The sequence below is a fragment of the Chlorocebus sabaeus genome, chromosome 23 (assembly GCF_047675955.1).
Source record: "Chlorocebus sabaeus isolate Y175 chromosome 23, mChlSab1.0.hap1, whole genome shotgun sequence".
Lineage (NCBI taxonomy): Eukaryota > Metazoa > Chordata > Mammalia > Primates > Cercopithecidae > Chlorocebus > Chlorocebus sabaeus.
Genome location: NC_132926.1, coordinates 5,935,706 through 5,960,356, shown reverse-complemented (window position 1 = coordinate 5,960,356; position 24,651 = coordinate 5,935,706). Strand labels below are relative to the sequence as shown.

The following is a 24,651-nucleotide window of genomic DNA, read 5'->3' as shown; positions in this document are numbered from 1 at the left end:
CGCATCTCCCCCAAGCGCAGCTCATCGACAGCAATGGAACAAAGCTGGACGGGAGAATGACTTTAACGAGTTGTGAGAAGAAGGCTTCAGTCAATCAAACTTCTCAGAGCTAAAGGAGGAACTATGTAACCAGCGCAAAGAAGCTAAAAACCTTGAAAAAAGATTTGACGAATGGCTAACTAGAATAACCAGCATACAGAAGTCCTTAAAAGAACTGATAGAGATGAAAACCATAACACAATGGCCAGGCGGCTTACGCCTGTAATCCCAGCACTCTGGGAGGCCGAGGCAGGCGGATAATGAGGTCAAGAGATCAAGACCATCCTGGCTAACACGATGAAACCCCATCTCTACTAAAAATACAAAAAAATAGCTGGGCATGGTGGCGGGCGCCTGTAGTCCTAGCTGCTCAGGAGGCTGAAGCAGGAGAATGGCGTGAGCCTGGGAGGCAGAGCTTGCAGTGAGCTGACGTCGTGCCACTACACTCCAGCCTGGGTGACAGAGCGAGACCTCTGTCTCAAAAAAAAAAAAAAAAAAAAAGGAAACCATAACACAAGAACTACATGACAAATGCACAAGCTTCAGTAACCAACTCCATCAACTGGAAGAAACAGTATCAGCGATTGAAGATCAAATGAATGAAATGAAGCGAGAAGAGAAGTGTAGAGAAAAAAGAGTAAAAAAAAATCAACAAAGCCTCCAAGAAATATGGCATTATGTGAAAAGACCAAATCTACGTCTGATTGGTGTGCCTGAACGTGACAGGGAAAATGGAACCAAGTTGGAAAACACTCTGCAGGATATCATCCAGGAGAACCTTCCCAACCTAGTAAGGAAGGCCAATATTCAAATTCAGGAAATACAGAGAACACCACAAAGATACTCCTCGAGAAGAGCAACGCCAAGACACATAATTGTCAGATTCACCAAAGTTGAAATGAAGGAAAAAATGTTAAGGGCAGCCAGAGAGAAAGGTCAGGTCACCCACAAAGGGAAGCCCATCAGACTAACAGTAGATCTCTCGGCAGAAACTCTACAAGCCAGAAGAGAGGGTGGCCAATATTTGACATTCTTAAAGAAAGGAATTTTCAACCCAGAATTTCATATCCAGCCAAACTAAGATTCATAAGTGAAGGAGAAATAAAATCCTTTACAGACAAGCAAATGCTTAGAGATTTTGTCACCACCAGGCCTGCCCTACAAGAGATCCTGAAGGAAGCACTAAACATGGAAAGGAACAACAGGTTCCAGCCATTGCAAAAACATGCCAAAATGTAAAGTCCATCGATACTAGGAAGAAACTGCATCAACTAATGAGCAAAATAACCAGCTAGTATCATGATAACGGATCAAGTTCACACATAACAATATTAACCTTAAATGTAAATGGACTAAATGGTCCAAATAAAAGACACAGACTGGCAAATTGGATAAAGAATCAAGACTCATCAGTTTGCTGTATTCAGGAGACCCATCTCACATGCAGAGACACACATAGGCTCAAAATAAAGGGATGGAGGAAGATCTACCAAGCAAATGGAAAACAAAAAAAAGTGGGGGTTGCAATCCTAGTCTCTGATAAAATAGACTTTAAACCATCAAAGATGAAAAGAGACAAAGAAGGCCATTACATAATAGTAAAGGGATCAATTCATTGGGAAGAGCTAACTATCCTAAATATATATGCACCGAATACAGGAGCACCCAGATTCATAAAGCATGTCCTTAGAGACTTACAAAGGGACTTAGACTCCCATACAATAATAATGGGAGACTTTAACACCCCACTGTCAACATTAGACAGATCAACAAGACAGAAAGTTAACACGAATATCCAGGAATTGAACTCAACTCTGCACCAAGCAGACCTAATAGACATCTATAGAACTCTCCACCCTAAAGCAACAGAATATACATTCTTCTCAGCACCACATCGTACTTATTCCAAAATTGATCACATAGTTGGAAGTAAAGCACTCCTTAGCAAATGTAAAAGAACAGAAATTATAATAAACTGTCTCTCAGACCATAGTGCAATCAAACTAGAACTCAGGATTACAAAACTCAATCAAAACCACTCAACTACATGGAAACTGAACAACCTGCTCCTGAATGACTACTGGGTACATAACAAAATGAAGGCAGAAATAAAGATGTTCTTTGAAACCAATGAGAACAAAGATACAGCATACCAGAATCTCTGGGACACATTTAAAGCAGTGTGTAGAGGGAAATTTATAGCACTAAATGCCCACAAGAGAAAGCAGGAAAGATCTAAAATTGACACCCTAGCATCACAATTAAAAGAACTAGAGAAGCAAGAGCAAACACATTCAAAAGGTAGCAGAAGGCAAGAAATAACTAAGATCAGAGCAGAACTGAAGGAGATAGAGACACAAAAAACCCTTCAAAAAATCAATGAATCCGGGAGCTGGTTTTTTGAAAAGATCAACAAAATTGATAGACCGCTAGCAAGACTAATAAAGAAGAAAAGAGAGAAGAATGAAATAGATGCAATAAAAAATGATAAAGGGGATATCACCACCGACCCCACAGAAATACAAACTACCATCAGAGAATACTATAAACACCTCTACGCAAATAAACCAGAAAACCTAGAAGAAATGGATAATTTCCTGGACACTTACACTCTCCCAAGACTAAACCAGGAAGAAGTTGAATCCCTGAATAGACCAATAGCAGGCTCTGAAATTGAGGCAATAATTAATAGCCTACCAAACAAAAAAAGGCCAGGACCAGATGGATTCACAGCCAAATGCTACCAGAGGTACAAGTAGGAGTTGGTACCATTCCTTCTGAAACTATTCCAATCAACAGAAAAAGAGGGAATCCTCCCTAACTCATTTTATGAGGCCAGCCTCATCCTTATACCAAAGCCTGGCAGAGACACAACAAAAAAAGAGAATTTTAGACCAATATCCCTGATGAACATCGATGCAAAAATCCTCAATAAAATACTGGCAAACTGAATCCAGCAGCACATCAAAAAGCTTATCCACCATGATCAAGTGGGCTTTATCCCTGGCATGCAAGGCTGGTTCAACATATGCAAATCACTAAACGTAATCCAGCATATAAACAGAACCAAAGACAAAAACCACATGATTATCTCAATAGATGCAGAAAAGGCCTTTGACAAAATTCAACAGCCCTTCATGCTAAAAACTCTCAATAAATTTGGTATTGATGGAACGTATCTCAAAATAATAAGAGCTATTTATGACAAACCCACAGCCAATATCATACTGAATGGGCAAAAACTGGAAGCATTCCCTTTGAAAACTGGCACAAGACAGGGATGCCCTCTCTCACCACTCCTATTCAACATCGTGTTGGAAGTTCTGGCTAGGGAAATCAGGCAAGAGAAAGAAATAAAGGGTATTCAGTTAGGAAAAGAAGAAGTCAAACTTTCCCTGTTTGCAGATGACATGATTGTATATTTAGAAAACCCCACTGTCTCAGCCCAAAATCTCCTTAAGCTGATAAGCAACTTCAGCAAAGTCTCAGGATACAAAATCAATGTGCAAAAATCACAAGCATTCTTATACACCAGTAACAGACAAACAGCCAAATCATGAATGAACTCCCATTCACAATAGCGTCAAAGAGAATAAATACCTAGGAATCCAACTTACAAGGGATGTAAAGGACCTCTTCAAGGAGAACTACAAACCACTGCTCAGTGAAATAAAAGAGGACACAAACAAATGGAAGAATATACCATGTTCATCGATAGGAAGAATCAATATTGTGAAAATGGCCATACTGCCCAAGGTAATTTGTAGATTCAATGCCATCCCCATTAAGCTACCAATGACTTTCTTCACGGAATTGGAAAAAAAAAGCTTTAAAGTTCATACGGAACCAAAAAAGACCCCGCATTGCCAAGACAATCCTAAGCCAAAAGAACAAAGCTGGAGGCATCATGCTACCTGACTTCAAGCTATACTACAAGGCTACAGTAACCAAAACAGCAAGGTACTGGTACCAAAACAGAGATATAGACCAATAGAACAGAACAGAGCCCTCAGAAATAATACCACACATCTACAACCATCTGATCTTTGACAAACCTGACAAAAACAAGAAATGGGAAAAGGATTCTCTATTTAATAAATGGTGCTGGGAAAATTGGCTAGCCATAAGTAGAAAGCTGAAACTGGATCCTTTCCTTACTCCTTATACGAAAATTAATTCAAGATGGATTAGAGACTTAAACGTTAACCTAAAACCATAAAAACCCTAGAAGAAAACCTAGGTAATACCGTTCAGGACATAGGCATGGGCAAGGACCTCATGTCTAAAACACCAAAAGCAATGGCAACGAAAGCCAAAATTGACAAATGGGATCTAATTAAACTAAAGAGCTTCTGCACAGCAAAAGAAACTACCATCAGAGTGAACAGGCAACCTACAGAATTGGAGAACAATTTTGCAATCTACTCATCTGACAAAGGGCTAATACCCAGAACCTACAAAGAACTCAATCAAATTTACAAGAAAAAAACAAACAACCCCATCAAAAAGTGGGCAAAGAATATGAACAGACACTTCTCAAAAGAAGACATTCATACAGCCAACAGACACATGAAAAAATGCTCATCATCACTCGCCATCAGAGAAATGCAAATCAAAACCACAATGAGATACCATCTCACATCAGTTAGAATGGCTATCATTAAAAAATCAGGAAACAACAGGTGCTGGGGAGGATGTGGAGAAATAGGAACACTTTTACACTGTTGGTGGGACTGTAAACTAGTTCAACCATTGTGGAACACAGTGTGGTGATTCCTCAAGGATCTAGAACTAGAAATACCATTTGACCCAGCCATCCCATTACTGGGTATATACCCAAAGGATTATAAGTCATACTGCTATAAAGACACATGCACATGTATGTTTATTGTGGCACTATTCACAATAGCAAAGACTTGGAATCAACCCAAATGTCCATCATTGACAGACTGGATTAAGAAAATGTGGCACATATACACCGTGGAATACTATGCAGCCATAAAAAAAGATGAGTTCGTGTCCTTTGTTGGGACATGGATGCAGCTGGAAACCATCATTCTCAGCAAACTATTGCAAGAACAGAAAACCAAACACCACATGTTCTCACTCATAGGTGGGAACTGAACAATGAGATCACTTGGACACAGGAAGGGGAACACACCAGGTCCTATTGTGGGGAGGGGGTGGGGAGAGGGATAGCATTAGGAGATATATCTAATGTAAATGACAAGTTAATGGGTGCATCACACCAACATGGCACATGTATACATATGTAACAAACCTGCATGCTGTGCACATGTACCCTAGAACTTAAAGTATAATTAAAAAAAAAAAAAAGAGGTTGGTAAATTACAGAACCAACCACCTGTTTCTGTATAATAAAGTTTTATTGCAATACAGCCCTCCCATTTATTTATAATGTATGGTCTATGCCTGTTTTTACATTATCATGGCAGAATTTAGTAGTGCTACAGAGACCACAGTGGTCTGCAAATTCTAAAATATTTACTATCTGACCTTTTACAGAAAAAGTAACGAGTATTGGTGAGGTTGTGGTAGGTAAATTATACTGCAACATTGCTGATGGGAATGCGAAATAACAGTCTGGTGGCTTTTTAAAAGGTTAATCACAAATTTACCATATTATCCAGCCATTCCATTCCTAGGTAATAAAGAGAAATGACATTATATGAACACATGGACTTGTACGGGGATTTTCACAGCAGCATTATACATACAGCCAAAAAGTGGAAAGAACTAAATGTTAATCTACTGGTAAACAGACAAGTGAGACACAGTCTATCCATACAATGGAACACTATTAAGAAATAAAAAGGCCTGGTGAGGTGGCTCACGCCTGTAATCCCAGCACTTTGGGAGGCCGAGGTGGGCAGATCACGAGGTCAGGAGACTGAGACCATCCTGGCTAACATGGTGAAACCCTGTCTTTACTAAAAATACAAAAAAAATTAGCCAGGCGTGGTGGCGGGCACCTGTAGTCCCAGCTACTCGGAAGGCTGAGTCAGGAGAACGGCATGAACCTGAGAGGCAGAGCTTGCAGTGAGCCGAGATCGCGCCACTGCACTCCAGCCTGGGCGACAGAGTAAGACTCTGTCTCAACAACAACAAAAAAAACAAACAAATAAAAAAACAGAAATGATATATTGATACATGCAACAACATAGATGACCTCAAAACCATTACATTGAATGAAAGAAGCCTGATGCAAAAGATCAGATATTATATGATTTCATGTATATGAAATGTCCAGATGAGGCATTAAACCTAGAGACAGAAAGCAGATTAGTAGTTGCCTGACCCTACGGGTAGGCATAGGGATTGGTTACAAATAAACAAAAGCAAGGGATTTTGGGGGGTGATGAAAATGTTCTAAAACTTGATTGTGATGGTGGTTATACAAGCCTATAAATATACTGAAAATCATTAAATTATAACACTTAACATGGGTAAATATTGTGGGATGTAAACTGTGCCTCAACAAAGCTGTTTTAAGAAAGGCTAGGCCGGGCGCGGTGGCTCAAGCCTGTAATCCCAGCACTTTGGGAGGCCGAGACGGGCGGATCACGAGGTCAGGAGATTGAGACCATCCTGGCTAACACAGTGAAACCCCGTCTCTACTAAAAAAATTTTAAAAAACTAGCCGGGCGAGGTGGCGGGCGCCTGTAGTCCCAGCTACTCGGGAGGCTGAGCCAGGAGAATGGCGTAAACCTGGGAGGCGGAGCTTGCAGTGAGCTGAGATCCGGCCACCACACCCCAGTCTGGGCGACAAAGCGAGACTCCGTCTCAAAAAAAAAAAAAAGAAAGGCTATAAAAATTACATAACTTTCTAACTGTAAATTTCAAAGAGAGAATCTGGTTCTTAAAGGAAAAATACCAAAGGCAATGAAATAGACAAACTCACACTAGCCTAAAAAGGGTTGGGGGGATAAATATACCATATAAAAAACAAGAAGAGATTAAACCACAAATGTGATTTTCCCCCACTATAATAAAGTAGTTTGTACCATTCTTTCCCGATGAATGTTTAAGTCTTGAATCAGACATTTTTTGAGAAAATACGAATTATCAAAATTGATTCAGGAAGAACCATAAAATCAGAAGTTTAAAAAAAAAAAAAAAAAACTTTGAAAAACAAGTACTGAAAAAAAACATTCCATAAAAAGGCACCAGACCAAAGATTTTTATGTGCAAGTCCTTTCAAATTTTCAAGGAACAGTCAGTCCCAAATATTCATCAAATGTCTACTAGGTTATTAGACCCCGTGCCAGGCACTGAGCTGCAACAATGTTCACAGTTAGGCATTCCCCACACTCTCGTGGCACTCACAATTGAAGAGGGAGGGGCAAATGTTAATCCAAGGTACCACCTCTAGGCCCAATTATTAACTTAGGCTATGACCTAGAGAAAAGGGCCCCAATTCTCCAGAAAGTTGTAAGATACATTCTTGACATAGATTGTAGGTTTGGAGAGTTTTCCATGACCTAGGGATGCTATGCTGAGATCTGCCAGGGAAAAAGCATTTCATAGAGGCTCCCATAAAGGCCTTGCCTGGGTCAAGGGGGAACATACCATGTTAGAAGGGTCACTATGACTGAATTTCAGGGAGCAAGTGGGGAGTGCGGCACAATGAGACTAGAGATATAGGCTGTGATAAGAAGACAGAGACTGGCAGGTCATCTTAAGGATTTGGGGGCTTTAGTCAAAGACTGATAGGAGATGATTAAAAACTTTAAATGCATTAAAACAGAACAAAAAGACATTAAAAAAGAAAAGAAACATGATTAGATTTGTGTTTTGAAAATATCCCTCAAGCAAGAGTATGGACAATGGACTGGAGATGGGCCTAGGGTAGATGGAATAGGTTTGAAGGCTACAATAAGAGTCCTGGTGACAAAGAATTATGGCTTGGATAGCAGAGGAGATTTAAGAGATGATGCAGGAGTTAAACAGGCTTGGAAATTGATTAGATATGTGGTTAAGGAGAGAGAGGTGCATAGCTGGCTATAAGCAACTGGATAGATGGTGGTAATGTTATTCACTGAAATAGAAAACACAGAAAGAGAACCAAGTTTGCGGGAAAGATGATTTGTTTTCTGAGTAGGGACTGACGTGCTTTGGGGGTGATGAAGGATAACGCTGAGCAAACAGTTTCATATGCAGGTGAAGTGTTCTGGGAAGAGGTCTGGGCTGGATGAAGAAACTGTCAACTGCATATTTACTGAGAGGCTGAGTGAGAACTGAGAAAGAGATTAGATTGAAAAGACAAGAGGGACTTTGGACTTTAAAGAGCTCATCACTGAAATGACTGTAGAGGAGAAAGAACTGGCAGAGGAATGAGAAGGAAGGATTGGGGAGGTAGAAGAATGCAGGTCGTGGAATTAAAAGGAAGAGTGTTTCAGAGAGGGAGAGGTCAACAGTGTCAAATGCTGCCCAGAAGTCGCAGCATCCTTTAGATATAACAATGTGTAGGTTGTATTCTTTCTCTATTGCTGTGTAACAAATTACCCTAAACTTCAGCACCTTACAACAACAACTATATATTAACTGATTGCTGTGGTTTGAATGTGTCCCCTCCAAAATTCAGGTGTGGCCAATGTGACAGTATTAAGGGGTGGGGTGTTTATGAGATAATTAGGCCATGAGATTTCCTCTCTCATTAATGGGACTGAGGCCCTTATAAAGGAGGCTTCTTGCAGCATTTGCTTAGCTCACTCCTCTCCTCTTCAACCATGTGAGGACACAGCATTCCTCTCTCCCAGAGGATGCAACAAGAATGCCCTCACCATGTACCAGTGCTGGCACCTTGATCTTGGACTTCCCAGCCTCCAGAAACAGTGAGGAAATGAATTTCTGTTCTTTATAAATTACCCAGTCTTAGGTATTCTGCCACAGCAGCATGAACAGACTAAGATACTCATGCAATTTCTGAAAGTGAAGGATCCAGGAGCTGCTTAGCTGAGAGATTTGGGATCAGTGTCTCATGAGGCTGCAGCCATCTAAAAGGCCAGTAGGCCTGGAGGATTGTTATCCAACAAGGCCCACTCACAGCTGGCTCTCCCAGAGCAGGCAATCTATCCAGGAGAGAAATGCTGCAGTCACATTGTCTTTTTCAGCCCAGACTTGGAAATCACCTGCCATCACTTCTGACACATTCTATTTCTCATACGCAAGTCAACCTAGTACGACCCACACTTAAAGGGAGGGAAATTAGATGCTGCCTTTTGAAGGAGGACTTCTAAGGAATTTGTGGACATGTTTTAAAACCACCATAGAGGTCAGGGGGCCTGAGTGAGCACTATCTCTGCTGACTAATGAGGAGTGGACGCTAGATTGGAGTGGGTTGAGAAGTGAATATGAGGCTAGAAAATGGAGCCTGCTCATGTAGATGACTCTTTCAGGAAGTGTGCGAAGGAGAGAAAATTGATTAGAATAGTGTTGAGGCCTGATATGTTGACAATCATTAGTCTACAGGAATTATAAGGAAATTCCAGAAAAATGGAGAGCAAATGGTATCAGACTGAAGGAGAAAATCATAACCTAAAACATCCAGAGGAGAAAACTGCAACAAAGGGTAAGATCAACTTGATGGATCTCCAACCTCAGGGGCAGTAGATATGAGGAAACAGGAGTGAGCCCTGGGTACCTAAGAGTAACCTTCAGCATTTGCAAAGCAACTGGCAGCAGACGCTTAAGAGCAGTAAGTGCGAGTGTGAGCGCCTGAGCCAGAGAGGCAGGGCGTTGCAGTACCCATGGTACCTATGTGGTTTCCCCCAACACACACACGTGCCTGTCCCAGAAGACTGGATGCTAACAAACCCTATCCCATTGCAAGTCCAAATTCTTTCCTGAAATTACTGGCAACAAGGTGCTATGAAAAAAATCCAGCACTCACATGTGAGCTAACAGGGAACTTCAAAAATTAAGACAAACACCCAACCAAGAATGGCAAAATATTTGAGGAAAACTCTAACACTAAAAATGAGAAACACCACCCCGCACAAAGGAGAGAAGTCACATCTAAGGAAATAGAACTAATAGAGCAAACAACATGACTTAACTCTGAGGGGGAAGAAACTGGCTCAGAATGTGTTACACCTGAGCCCGAGCTCTAACATTCACAAGCCAAGAATATGTCTTTTTGTATTCTGGTTCCGCTGTGACAATCTTCTTTAAGGCAAAGGAAGATTCCGTCTAGTTATTTGAATGGTGAAAGTTACATACTGGATAAAAACATGTGGGCTTAAATATCAATATTTTCCCAGCACATCAAAGAATTGTTATGTATGTTGTAATATTATGTAACCAACGACTCTAAGATGAAAGGCACTAAAAGGGACAAATGGTGATACTTCATATCAGAAAAATAACAATTAACTTGAATTTTTATATATCTCACATAAGCACTTGCAAATATATAAAGCAAAATATAATAGAAATACCAGACTTCTGATAAGATGATGAAATGAAAATGCATTAGCAATTTTCTCCCTCAATACTTTACAAAATGAGCAATAAGTGGTAAACGCACTCACACACATACACACACACACGTGTGAGCACGCACATTATCAGCATCAGCCAAACTAGATTGCTAGTTAAGAAGAGAGTCTAGAGCAAAAGGAGGTCCAACTTAGCAACACTGCAGCCTCAACCTCCAGTGGTCTTACTGGTGAATTGACAAAACCCTGAAAACGCTTGCTAATGTCATCAAACCCGGAGTGATCTAACCTGAATAGGAATCCTTATCTTTTACTTATTCTAGGTAGTATATATGGATCCTAGAAAAGAACAGGGGTTGGGAGGAAGTGGGGATGATTAACGGGTACCAAAATAGTAGTTAGAACGAGTAAGGCCTAGTATTTGCTAGCATAATGGGAGGGAATATAGTCAAAAATAATTTAATTGTACATTTTTTTAAAAGAGTATAATTGGAGAGTTTGTAACACAAAGGATAAATGCTTGAGGTTTATCCCCATTTACCCTGATGTAATTGTTATGCATTGCATGCCTGCATCAAAGTGTCTTATGTAACCCATAAATATATGCACCTATTTACCCACAAAAACAATTTTTTTTTTTTTTAAGACGGAGTCTGGCTCTTGTTGCCCAGGCTGGAGTGCGGTGGTGCAATCTTGGCTCACTGCAACCTCCACTTCCCAGGTTTAAGCGATTCTCCTGCCTCAGCCTCCCAAGTAGCTGGGATTACAGGCACCCGCCACCGTGCCCACCTAATTTTTGTATTTTTAGTAGAGACAAGGTTTCACCATGTTGGCCAGGCTGGTCTTGAACTCCTAACCTCAGGTGATCTGCCCACCTCAGCCTCCCAAAGTGCTGGGATTGCAGCTACCATGCCTGGCCAGAAAAATATTCTTAAAGAGTGGGGTAGGTAAAAATGAAACTGACTCTCAGACAAAAGGAAAAATTTCAAAACTACCCACTGAATTGGGAAAACGTTCCAAAGAAGAAGAAATCCAAATTGACAAACTTTAAAAAGACTGTTTCAAAGCCCACTGACTGAAGGCCGTCAGGTACATTTCTATAGTAGAAAATAGTTTGGTTTATTTACCTTACTGCAGGACGCGGGAAAGCACTCCAAAGGAACTGTAGAGGTCTCAACAAGGAACTGAAAGGGGCTTCTCATAGAATTTGGGCTTGTGCTAGATTATTTCAAGAAAAGCTAGAGAAGTGAGGATTAACTCTGGGTTGAGGGTTGTTAATAAATTAGGGCAATGCAGTGGCTGGGATATCTTAATTTTTATCTAGGAAGGAGGACTAAGGTAGGACTACAGTCGTCATTGGTAAATGAGCAGCAGTCACTCCAGTTAGAAGTGGAGAATGTTTTATTGTTTCCATGGTTGCAAAACGGCTTTGTCTCTATTTTGTTCCAGACATGGTCATGCAGTAGCCTTGTCTATATCCTATTTATATTCTAGAAAGTATCTTTATGTTTGGGAACACCATAACCTGACTGCTAGCTGCCAAAAAGGAAGCGTTACACTTTCTCAAGATAATCAACCTCACTAGCATTAAGGTAAATACAAATTATAGCAACAAATACCTCTTTGCACACATCAGATTGAGAAAAGTAGTAACACCCATTACCAAGGGAAATGTAAGGTAATCATTTTTCTCATACATTGATAATATAAGGTGAATTATTACAGCTTTATAAAATTATTATTATGGACAACTTCTAACATATCTAAAAGAAGACAGCGGCATAATGGACTCTTATTATACCAGCTCCAATAATTGTCAATTCATGGCCATTCATTTTATCCCTGTTTCCATCTATTTCTCTCTCCCCAATACCTTTCTGAAGCAAATTATTTTATCCATAAATATTTCAGAATGTTTCTTGACCATTATTACATCTAAAAAAAAAAAAGAAAACCAAAAAGTCCTTAATTTAGTGAAACATCTACACAGTGTTCAAATTTTTTTTTAAGCGACAAGGTCTTGCTCTTCTGCCCAGGCTGGAGTGCAGTGGCATGATCATAGCTCACTGCAGCCTTGATCTCCTGGGTTCAAGTGATCTTCCTACCCCAGCCTCCCCAGGACCTGGGATTACAGGCATGAGCCACAACACCTGACCCTGTGTTCAAATTTCCAACTGTCTTATAAATGTCATACTTTTTATATTTTGTTTGAATTGAGATCCAAATAAGGTCTACACATTGATACTGGGTGATACGCCCTACAACCTTTTAAAGTAAGTAACGGCCTTATACACTAAAACCAAAAATACACATGCCCTTTGATCTAGTGATCCTAGTCCTAACAATGTAAGGTTGAATCTGAGACTTACTGTGACATTGTAATGACAAAAAACATGAAAACAGCTTGAATGACCATCAATGAGGAAAAAGTAAATAAATGTGTACCTCTACAGTAGGAATAACTATGTCACTATTTAAAACAAGTTGGATCTGTAGCTATTGATCTGGTGGCTGTCCTGATGAATTAAGCAAAAAAAATATGGTTAAGAAATATAGTTTATGGGCCAGGCGCGGTGGCTCAAGCCTGTAATCCCAGCACTTTGGGAGGCCAAGACGGGCGGATCACGAGGTCAGGAGATCGAGACCATCCTGGCTAACACGGTGAAACCCCGTCTCTACTAAAAAGAATACAAAAAACTACCTGGGCGAGGTGGCAGGCGCCTGTAGTCCCAGCTACTCGGGAGGCTGAGGCAGGAGAATGACGTGAACCCAGGAGGCGGAGCTTGCAGTGAGCTGAGATCGCGCCACTGCACTCCAGCCTGGGCCACAGAGCGAGACTCCGTCTCAAAAAAGAAAAAAAAAAAAAAAAAGAAATATAGTTTATGATTTCACTTTAGTAAAAGCAAATGACAGATTCACATTTCCATATATTTTATATATTTGTATGTGTGTATATATGTCTATATCTTTGGAGAGGCTTACATGATTATGGAGAAATATGTACAGGCTTACATACCTGGGCAAACAACACTTGCCTGGTGATGGTGGTCATGATGGTGGTCAACAAAGAATGTATAAGGCAAGAGCATAAAGGGAGATAACAAACAGATGAGTAAAACTGGAAAATATTCACGGTATGCTAAGTGAAATGTATAAATCCAAAGTCTAGCCACAATATTGTTAAAATATGTAAAACTGAATATGTATGTAATGGTAACTAGGACAAAGGACAACTTACTGTGAGTAGTAGATTTTTGTCTTGGATGTCTTTTTTCACAAGAAAGTAACACTGGAAAAAAGAAAAAATAGCACTTTATATATCTTTATTAAATAAATGCATATTAGAACAAAACTTGAGAGCACACCAATTTTTGTCCATTTGATTTTGTCAGTAAAATGAATGCAGAAAATGTTCAGATAATTATTCTGTACAAAATAGTGTTAATAACTTCAGTTCTTCGCTACCTCAAGGTAGACCTCATACTTGGTCAAAACCACCTCCAAACAATCCTGGAATGCCTGGTTTAATGCAGTTACCCAATAACTCCTGTAAAACTAAGGTGGACATTGTGGTCATTAATGCAGTTTGGCTTGAATTGGTGTCCTAATCCATTTATTACTCAAGTCAGAAATGCAAAACAATGTCATTGTTTCCTACTACACTTGCTGCTAATGAACAATTTGTACAAACACAGGATTTATGCAATTCATCCTCCCTCAAATCATTTCCTACATTCTTCTAATTTAAAGGATTGCTTTTGCCCAGGTTCTTTTGAGCTCTGCTTGCCCCGGAGGCCACCTGCCCCATAAGTAAACTGGCTCAATTCTCCCACTACTTCCCTTCACTTAATTAAAATTCATGAACTACCACAGTGCCTTAAAACATTATGCACCAACGCAGGCAATTGGAAACAGAAATATAAAGCCAATGTTGGAATTGTATGGTCATAAAATGATTCAGAATGTGTGATTCAGAATGTGCTTATTTTTTTTTTCTTTTTTTTTGAGATGGAGTCTCGCTCTGTCGCCCAGGCTGGAGTGCAGTGGCCGGATCTCAGCTCACTGCAAGCTCCGCCTCCCGGGTTTATGCCATTCTCCTGCCTCAGCCTCCTGAGTAGCTGGGACTACAGGCGCCCGCCACCTCGCCCGGCTAGTTTTTTGTATTTTTTAGTAGAGACGGGGTTTCACCGTGTTCGCCAGGGTGGTCTTGATCTCTGACCTCGTGATCCGCCCGTCTTGGCCTCCCAAAGTGCTGGGATTACAGGCTTGAGCCACTGCGCCCGGCCTGTGCTTATAATTTTTAATACTATCGCTCACCTGGAAATTACAAAATTATTTTTCCCTTTTTTTTTTTTTTTTTTTTAAATCCTAGAATTTGCAGACTCCCAGGAGGTCTGGGCACTCAAATAGAGAAGGAGAGTTAGGATTATACGAAGCTTACTGATGAAAGCAGCTAGGATGATATCATCAATTAGCCTTCTAACTCAACTCTAATGTAGAGCTGACTGGCCTTGCAATTAGGAGTAACTGTTTAGTTCCTGTCTTTCCTACTTCCTCACTTGGACCACTCCCCTATCACACAATGCTATTTGGAACACGTGGACAAAGAATTCAACTTTAAATCAGCAATTCCACTTCTAGAAATTTAACTTAAACAGTATCTGGTCCAGAGGACAAAGATGTATGTGCAAGAATGTTTAAAGTTGCAACATAATACTGTAAACACCCTAAATGTTCATTATTTGGTGTCTTGTTGAATATGCAAGCAATGCAGTACTTTGTAAATGTTAGCTACTGATAAATTTCACTGTTACTGAAAAAGATGAACAGCATAGGAGAAAAAAAGTCAATGTATATGAACAGAGTTTAAAGAAAAAGCTACAAATAGCCAATGAGCAATTTAAAAGTATCTTAACTTCACTCACAATGAAGTAAAGGCAATCAGCACAAGATACCAACTTAAATTATTTGACTGGCAACAACTAAAAAGTTTGATAACCAGTGCTTGAAGAATTCGGGGAAACAAGCACTCTCAAGTGTTTTTGTTGGCGTAACCTTTCTGGATGACAATTTGGTAATTTCTGTCAATATGTAAAACACACATCTTCCAACCCAGTTCCCCATACTTAAGAATTTCCCAGGCCGGGTGCAGTGGCTCATGCCTGTAATCCCAGCACTTTGGGAGGCCAAAGCGGGTGAATCACGAGGTCAGGAGATCAAGACCATCCTGGCTAACACGGTGAAACCCCATCTCTACTAAAAATACAAAAATATTAGCCAGGCGTGGTGGCGGGTGCCTGTAATCCCAGCCACTCGGGAGGCTGAGGCAGGAGAATGGTGTGAACCCAAGAGGCCGAGCTTGCAGTGAGCTGAGATCGCGCCACTGCACTCCAGCCTGGGTGACAGAGCAAGACTCCGTCTCAAAAGAAAAAAAAAAAAGAATTTCCCTGCAGATATGCTGGCAAGACTTCTTAGAAGCTCAAAGACGTTGTTGTAACATAATTGGTAATAGTAATAACAAAACTACATGAATAAAAACCCTAGAAACAACCAAAATATCCATGATAGAAAACCAATTACATAAATTGTGGCACAGCCTAACAAAATGACTTTTTAACGTAAGCTGTTAAAAAGAGACAGATATGTTTACCCTGAAGTTAGGAAATAATGCCCAGGATAAATGAAAAAAAAAGGCAAAGTAAATAACTGTACAGTGTGATTTTTTGGGGGTGTGCTAAAACAGATAAGTATGTGTAGTAAGTAAATATGTTTTGAAGGATTTATAAGAAACTAATAAAGGTATTTAGTGTTAGGAAGAAGAATTAGGAAAGAGAGTGGCTTTCAACTTTCACTTTTTATTTTGTAAGTTTTGGTAGCAAGAATTTTCTGAACTCACAAGATGTTTCTTTTAATTTTACAAACTGTTCAATCAGGGATACCAAGAATGGGAGAACGTGGTATATTTTTTTACTTGCTTCTTTGTGGTTTTCTATATAAGAGCAAAAACACTATTTTAAAATGTGAGCCATAAAATAGACAATATGGATACTATAGATCCATGTTCACTGACACAGAAAACCATAAGGACATATTAATTTAAGAAAACCAACTGTGATACAATATGGATGTAAAAATTTTGCACATGTGAGTATCGGCCATTTAGAGATATCTGGAAAGATGTTATCAAAATATGATGGAGTTAACATTCTGCTTCGTAACCATTCTCAATTGCTTTAATTTTCTCAAATGAGGATGTATCATCTTTGAACACAGGGAATGAAACAAAATTTTTACAAAGACCTGATATCACAGCAAATTTGAAGATGGGAAGGAAGCAGGGAGAAAGGATAAGAAAATGATTTAAATAAAGTTATGTAAACTGAGAGGCCGCCTGCTGAAGCAATCCAGTGGAAAAGCTAAGAGTGCTCTGAAACTGGAAGATCAGACCTGGAATCCAGCAGAAGGCACAGAATGTTCCCTAGAGCAGGGAGAAACTTGAGCTAGCTGGCTTTAGCATAAACAAAAGCGGGTCTGCAGGCACTGACCCTGCCATGTAACGAAAAATAGAAAAAAGAAAAAATCTTTTACAGATAAATAACCACCACCAAAAAAAAAAAAAAAAAAAAAAAAAAAAAAAAAAAAAAAATACCCATTAATAAGGCAGGAAGCTTTGTATTTAGAGTGTTTTTACCACAAATGACAGTTTCAAATCTCTACAGCAGGCCGGGTGCAGTGGCTCACGCCTGTAATCCCAGCACTTTGGGAGGCCAAGGCAGGTGGATCACGAGGTCAGCAGTTCAAGAACAGACTGGTCAACATAGTGAAACCCCATCTCTACTAAAGAAAAAAAATACAAAAGTTAGCCAGGCATGGTGGCGTGTATGCCCGGCTACTTCCAGCTACTCGGGAGGCTGAGGCGGGAGAATCACTTGAACCCGGGAGGAGGAGGTTGTGGTGAGCCAAGATCATGCCACTGCACTGCAGCCTGGGTGACAGAGTGAGACTCCATCTCAAAAAAAAAAAAATCTCAATACCAGAGCAGATATGTTATTGCATAAAGCTAAAAATGTATGTAATTTTAGTAAGTACACATGAATTCAGGTAAATACACAGAAGCAGCTCTAGAGGAATAAACATAATAGCACTAAAAAAGGGAAACTGGGAATCTGGATGGGGGAGGCAGCAAAAGGGGCCTTTAGCCTTGTCTATAATGCTTTTAAAATTTATGAAAGAAAACTATGCACATAGTGCATTCTATTTTGGTAAAACAGATATAACACAACATTTACCATTATAACCATTTTAAGTGTACAATTCAGTGGCATTAGTTCATTCACAAAGCTGTGCAACCATCACCACCACCCATTTCCAGAACTCTTTGTCATCCCAAGCAGAAACTCAATACCCATTCAACAAGAACTCCCCATTCTCCCCATTCAACAAAAACCCCCCATCCTCCCCATCCCCAACCCCTGAAAATCATTATTCCATTACCTGTCTCTGTGAATTTGCCTATTCTAGGTACTTCATGTAAATGGAATTGTATATTTGTCCTTTTGTATCTGGCTTATTTCACTTAGCATAATATTCTCAAGGTTCATCCATGTTGTGGCATGTTACCAGAATTTAATTCCTTTTTATGGCTGAATATATTATTCTATTATATGTATATACCACTTTTTTTAAAAGCAATTCCAGTGTCATAGAGCAAATCCAGACTTTATGATTACTTTCTGCCTATTTTGCTATTTGTTTGTTTGTTTTTATGATAGTTTATAGTCTAGGGTACATGTGCACAACGTGCAGGTTTGTTACATAGGTATACATGTGCCATGTTGGTGTGCTGCACCCATTAACTCGTCATTTACATTAGGTATATCTCCTAATGCTATCCCTCCCCCCTCCCCCCACCCCAAAACTAATCCATTCATCTACTGAGGAATACTTGTTTCTACCTTTTGGCTATTACAAATAATGCTGCTGTGAAGATTTGCAGACAAGTACCTGTTTGAGTCCCCGTTTTCAGTTTTTCTGGGCAAATATCTAGGAGTAGAATTGTTGAATCATATGGTAATTCTATGTCTAACTTTTGAGAAACTGCCAAACTATTTTTCACAGCTGCTTCTCCATTTTACATTCCTACCAGCAACACACAGTGGTTCCAATTTCTCCATACCCTTGAGCAAATTTGTTTTCTGTTTTTTAAAAAAATAGCCATCCTAAATGGGTATAAAGTAGGATCTCAATGTGGTTTTTGAATTGCATCTTCACACATTTTTTCATGTATAAATTTTTCATTAAAAATTATTTTAAAAGCAACGAAACTTTTTTTTTCTTCATTAACCAACTAGCGATACCTCCTTAACTGCTAAAAATATGAAAAAATTAGCCGTGCGTAGTGGCGGGCGCCTGTAGTCCCAGCTACTCGGGAGGCTGAGGCAGGAGAATGGCGTGAACCCAGGAGGTGGAGCTTGCAGTGAGCCGAGATCCCACCACTGCACTCCAGCCTGGGTGACAAAGTAAGACTCCATCTCAAAAAATAAAAATAAAAAAAAAGTAGTAGAGGGATGCAGGAGGTGTGTAGGAGGTAAAACAGACAGGACTTGTTGAGGAAAGGGGAGAAATCAAGTGCAGTGCTCAGGTTTTTCCCTTCAGCAATCGCTGGCTGCTGGAGCCATCACCATAAGACAGGGAACACAGACAGAAAGCAGGCTTTTGTGTGGGTGTGGGGAGCGTGAGGGTGAGTTTGGCTTTAGACATATTCAACCTGAGAGGCCTACGAACTTCAGCAGATGTTTGGATGCATAAACTGGAGTTTTAAGGAGAGGGCTGGGCTGAGATAAACGCATGGCAGCCATTGGCATAAAACCAATCACTGAAGCCAGGGAATAGTTGAGATTGTATAGGGAAGAGGTCCAGTGTGTAAAGGTGGCCGATGTCAGGACTCTAAGGGACATCAAGAGTTTAAGGAGTGAGTAGGGAAATAGGAGTCAGCTAAGGAGACTTAAAAAAAAGTGGTGAGAGAAGTACAGCATCACAGAAACTTAGAGAAGACAGTGTTTCAGCAAGCAGGTAGTTAAACAAACTAAATGGTTGTGTATTTTGTTTCATTTTGTTTTATTGAGACAGGGTCTCACCCTATTGCCCTGACTGGAGTGCAGTGGCACTACCATAGCTCACTGCAGCCTCCACCTCCTGGGCTCAAGGGATCCTCCTGCCTCAGCTGCCTGAGTAGCTAGGACTACAGGCATGCGCCACCACACCTGGCTAATTTGTTTTTATTTTTGTAGAGATAGGATCTTGCTATATTACGCAGACTAGTCTCAAACTCCTGGCCTCAAGCTATTCTCCCAACTCGGCCTCCCAAAGTGCTGGGATTACAGGTGTGAGAGAGCACCACCCTAAATGTTTAATAGCTCTAGATGAAGACAACTTAATGAATCCTTTCATAAGGGTGGCTTCACCCATTGGACCAGAATGTCTGAAATCTGCTGGGCATAAACTCCCTGTCCACCAGACCAGTGGTTCTCACAGTGTGGTCCCCAGACTAGCAGCATCAACATCACCTGGGCACTTGTTAGAAATGCAAATTTCAGGGCCCCACCACCAAAACTGTTTTCTCAATCAGAAAATCTGATGTGTGATTGTTAGTTCATTCTCGAATTGCTATAAAGAAATACCTGAGACTGAGTAATTTATAAAGAAAAGGGGTTTAATTGGCTCACGGTTCTGCAAGCAGTACAGGAAGCACAGTAGCATCTGCTTCTGGGGAGGTCTCAGAAAGCTTACTATCAAGGCGGAAGGCAAAGAGGGAGTGGAGGTAACATGGGGAAAGGAGCGAGATGGGAGGTCCCACACACTTTTAAACAACCAGATCTCAAGAGAACTCATTATCACAAGGACAGTACCAAAGGGATGGTACTAAACCATTCATAAGAAACCACCCCCATGATCCCATCACCTCCCACCAGACCCCACCTCTAATATTGGAGCTTACAATTCAACATGAGACTTGCGCAGGGACACAGATCCAAACCATACCAGCAACCCAGCGCTCTGTGTTTTGCTGCTTTGTTTTTGTTTTTGAGATGAAGTCTCGCTGTGTCCCCCAGGTTGGAGTGCAATGGCGCGATCTTAGCTCACTGCCACCTCCGCCTCCAGGGTTCAAGCAATTCTCCTGCCTCAGCTTCCCAAGTAGCTGGGATTACAGGTGTCTGCCACTATGCCTAGCTAATTTTTGTATTTTTAGTAGAGATGAGGTGGGCCAGGCTGGTCTCGAACTCCTGACCTCAAGTTATCCACCCACCTCGGCCTCCCAGAGTGCTGAGATTACAGGCGTGAGCCACCGCACCTGGCCGCAATCTGTTTTAACAAACACTCTGGGTGATTCTGATGCTCACTAAAGTGTGAAAACCACTGCATTAGACAGTGTTTAGAGAGACCTGATAACCATTCCTTTGGGAACAAATCCCCCTCCTATTAAACACATTATATTCTTTGGATCTGTTAACATATTTTGCAAAATTGTTGGAGCCTGAGCGGCAGAATTTTGTCAATACCCCACATTTAGTGTACCAATAGGTCCTATCTTGATTTTAATGGTCCTGCCCTACAACCAGCCAACTACCCACCGATTCCTCCTCTGGTGACAACCTTTTTCACCTTTATAACTTCTGCTATTCACAACGTCTAATTATTCGTGGCCTCCGCTGCTTCATGGCTTCTTTTGTGCACCTTTTCAGCTCCTGATCCTGATACCAACTGAACAACTGTCTACGCCAAGCTTGTTTAACCCCCTGCCTGAGACGCAAGCGGCCCATTAAAACATTATGAGATTCCCCCCCGCCGCAACCCTTTTCCTTTAGGTCATCAGCTGTCATTAGTGTATTTTATGTATGGCCCAAGGCAATTCTTCCCGGGGAAGCCAAAAGATGGGACACCCCTGCTCTAAATCTCAGTTTAAACTCCTGAGAGACACATATTGTTGGTGAAACCGCAAAACTGGTACAATTCAGGAGGATAATTTGGCATCATTTATCAAAACTACAAAAACATGGCATTTGCACCAGTAAGTCCCCTTTCAGGCATTTATCCTACAGATACACTCGCGCATCTGCACCAAAAAGTGGGGTCTCTCTCCCCTAGCTCGGCCAGAAGCCAGGTCACCTACCCTCGGTCACTCGGGGGCCAGGACCCCTCTCCCTGCCCCCTCAGTCAAGGCCCTCTCGGTCCGGGAGGAGCTTCACACCTGGGCTAGGTTGGGGCTGGGCGCGCCTCACGTCAGTTGGAAGCAGGTGGGGAAGTCCCCGCGGCCTCGGGGTCTCGTACGCCTGCCCCCAACACCGGCCGAAGCCAGCTGCCACTCCATTTTTCTTTTTTTTCTCTCTCTCTCCTGGGGAAGGAAGGACCCGCGCCGCCGCGAAGCACAGCGACCCCGGCCCTGACCCCAGCCGCCCGCCGCCGGTGGGCGGGGCTTGGCGGCCCGGCGGGGCGGGGTGGGGCGGGGCTCGGGGCGGGGCCAGCGTGGTGATGGCCCGGGTTGTCGCTGCCGCCGCCGCCTCAGAAGCAGGAACCGAAGTCGCCGCCGCCGCCGCTGCCTGGGTCGCCGGCCGCCCGCGCGCTGGCTCGGTCGGGGCCCGCAGCCATGGAGGACTTCATCGTGATCTCCGACGACAGCGGCTCCGAGAGCTCCGGGGGCGCCCGCCCGGGCCGGTCGCGGAGGCTGCGCCGGGCCCTGTCGCGGACCCCCAGCGCGCTGCCCCGCCGGACCGTGGTGAGTGAGCGTCGCCTCGTCTGGGGGTGCGCGTCTTCGCAACCCTCTGCTGGGCCCGCGGCCCCCTTCCCACCCCACTGCTCCTCACAGCTGCAGCCACTTCCCGCCTTGCCTCCTTCCGGGCCTCTCGGGCCCCGGGGAGCGCGGCGGGCCGGGGCAGGGACAGGGGCGGCCGGGCCTCCCGGGCTCAACGCTGAAGCCCGAGAGGACTGCGGCTGGAAAGCGGCCGAGCACATGGACGAGCTCCTGGCGCGCCTGCTGCAGGGGCCGGGGTCTCAGGCCGGGGCCGCGGGCGTCCTCAGAGCCTCGGCGGGACGTGGGGGCTCGAGTGTACTGGCCCTGGCTGAGGCAGGAAAGCGGGAGCCCGTAATTGTTGGGCCTGTGGTGGGCACAGATGTGTGCAGGGAGGTAACAGGAGCCCAGGCTGGGAGGGAGGGAAGCGCGGGCCTGGGCCAGATGGTGGCCGCGCTCCAGGGCCTGACTGCAAAGCGCGGGGCCCGATTTTGAAGTTGTGCAGAAGGGCGATTTATTTCCTCAGCAAGCAATTACCCCGTACCAAGCCCTGAAGGAACAGGGAAGGAAACCTCGCGCACTATTTCTGCTTCCCCCAGAACCCTTTCATTTTTATCATTCATGAGGTGGTGAATTATATGCCTTTGGAGAATCCTGCATAGATTTGATTGAATCCCTACTATGGACCGATGTTGCAGGGGCTGGGGCTACAACGGCGAACACAACATCCATGGTCCCCTCATAAGGTGATACATTCATCAGGTGGTTACTGAGGACCTTCTCAAGGGGTGGGAGGTGGAGCTTTTCTCTCAGAAGGCTTCCAGCGATCTCTCCAGCCTCCCAGAGCCATCCCCCGGAAACACAAGGATTATCAAGCTGATGTTATGTGTATAGATCATACAGTTTACCATGCTTCCTATGCAAATACTCCTTCAAGACGTTTCCTAGCTTCTGCTGCCCCTGTTCCCTTTCCAGCTAGTTTACAGTCCCTAAACCTCCATTGGGAACCCCTTCTGTGCCCGAGGTACAGTGCCAAGTGCTAGACGATCACTATAGAATGAATAGCATACAAAACTAGTTAATATATATTATTTTTCAAGCAAGAGGGATTCTCAGTACGTCTTAGTAACAAATTGAGTTGAGTTAGGCAGCTCATGAAGTAGTCAGAAGAGACTTCCAAGATAGAAATGACCCGACTTCATGAGTGAATGGATATATCTAGGGCTGTCGCTGAATGTAGCAGACATAATGATGCACAATAAATATTTGTTGGATGAAGGAACGATTGAAAGAGTATGGGGGGAGAGAATGGGTTAGATGGATGTTTGACAAGTATAAGAGAAGTGCATATAAAAGTAGCAGGAGGCTTGGGATGAAGGAGATGCTGAATTCAGGTGGGACCTGTTGGATTTACAGTGCTAATAGGAAATGTAGATGGATGTGGCCAGCTCAGTGGTTGGAGAAAAGGCAAGAGTGGAGATATTTGGCAATCATGCAAACAGAAAGGAGTATTGAAGGTGTAATAGTGACTGAGATCATCAAGGAGAAGAGTAGAGAGAGAAAAAAGGTGAAAGGAAAAAATACTGCTTTCCTCCTAGTTCCTCATTCCTATAGCCCCTTCTCTCAGTACCTGTTTAACTTTGTCCTTCTCACTTGCTTCCTTTCCTCCCAAGTGTTGTCCATTTTCCCTCGTTCTGGTCCAGCTTCTCTCTTCAGTGGTCGGATGCCATCGTTATCCAGGTCTTTTGTGGTCTTTCACACATGTACATGGGTGTGCTCTCTCACTGTTCCCCTCCCTTGTGACCACTCAAGCAAGCATTTTGATCTGGAGCCTTTGAGTTGAATCGAAATGAAGGGCAAGTTCCAGAGAGCAGTACCCAATTTAAATCATGCTTCTCCAGATACTTATTCCAGCTCTCTAAAAGTTCCAAGCTTATTCTTGTTTTATCTTTTTTGCAAGTTAGATAAGGGTGGTATGATAACCATATAAAAGATCAGAGGCATTGAGAGACTTACAAGGTTATAAAGTCTAAAAGTGCCCTTTTTTCTGTAGCTTTTCCTGACGGCTCTGAGGTCAGAGAGACTTCTGAATCAATATCTCCAACATAGCATAACTCAAACTCAACTATTTGAGTTTTGGAAAGTTCTGTCAGCTCTCAGCTTTTGAGCCTGAGAACATTAATGCCTACCTAGCAGGATGCTTTTAAATTTTTAATGAGACAGATGCAAGGAAAGGGTCTCATATAAATGATAGCTTTTGCCACTTTTTGTGTTGTTTCTAAGCCCAGGCCTGTCCCTCTTGAGCTTCACAGGCAATGAGATAAAAGAAGCAACTTTCACATCTTTCTTTTTTTTTTTTTTTTTTAA

At 42.3% G+C, this 24,651-nt stretch overlaps 2 protein-coding genes across 7 annotated transcripts in view; one reads left to right on the top strand and one right to left on the bottom strand.

Moving 5' to 3' along the window:
• The window catches only part of LOC140709950 (uncharacterized), a 97,764-nt gene extending 73,746 nt beyond the window's left edge, over positions 1-24,018 (bottom strand). For 3 of the 5 annotated variants that reach the window (XM_073010510.1, XM_073010506.1, XM_073010507.1), the window contains exons 1-2: positions 21,748-21,945; positions 13,738-13,788 (exon numbers count right to left, since the gene is read on the bottom strand). The gene's annotated coding sequence lies outside the window, so the exon portion shown is untranslated. Of the gene's footprint in view, positions 1-13,737; positions 13,789-21,669; positions 21,946-23,914 lie in introns of those variants that run through there. The other 2 variants (XM_073010509.1, XM_073010508.1) reach the window with 2 other exon arrangements.
• SIMC1 (SUMO interacting motifs containing 1) overlaps positions 22,037-24,651 on the top strand; it is a 92,205-nt gene continuing 89,590 nt past the window's right edge. Inside the window, exon 1 of one of the 2 annotated variants that reach the window (XM_008015359.3) lies at positions 22,037-22,272. In XM_008015359.3, coding sequence (XP_008013550.2) covers positions 22,144-22,272 — 129 coding nt within the window. In that variant the 5' untranslated portion in view covers positions 22,037-22,143. The remainder of the gene's footprint in view (positions 22,273-24,651) is intronic. The other variant, XM_008015361.3, reaches the window with a different exon arrangement.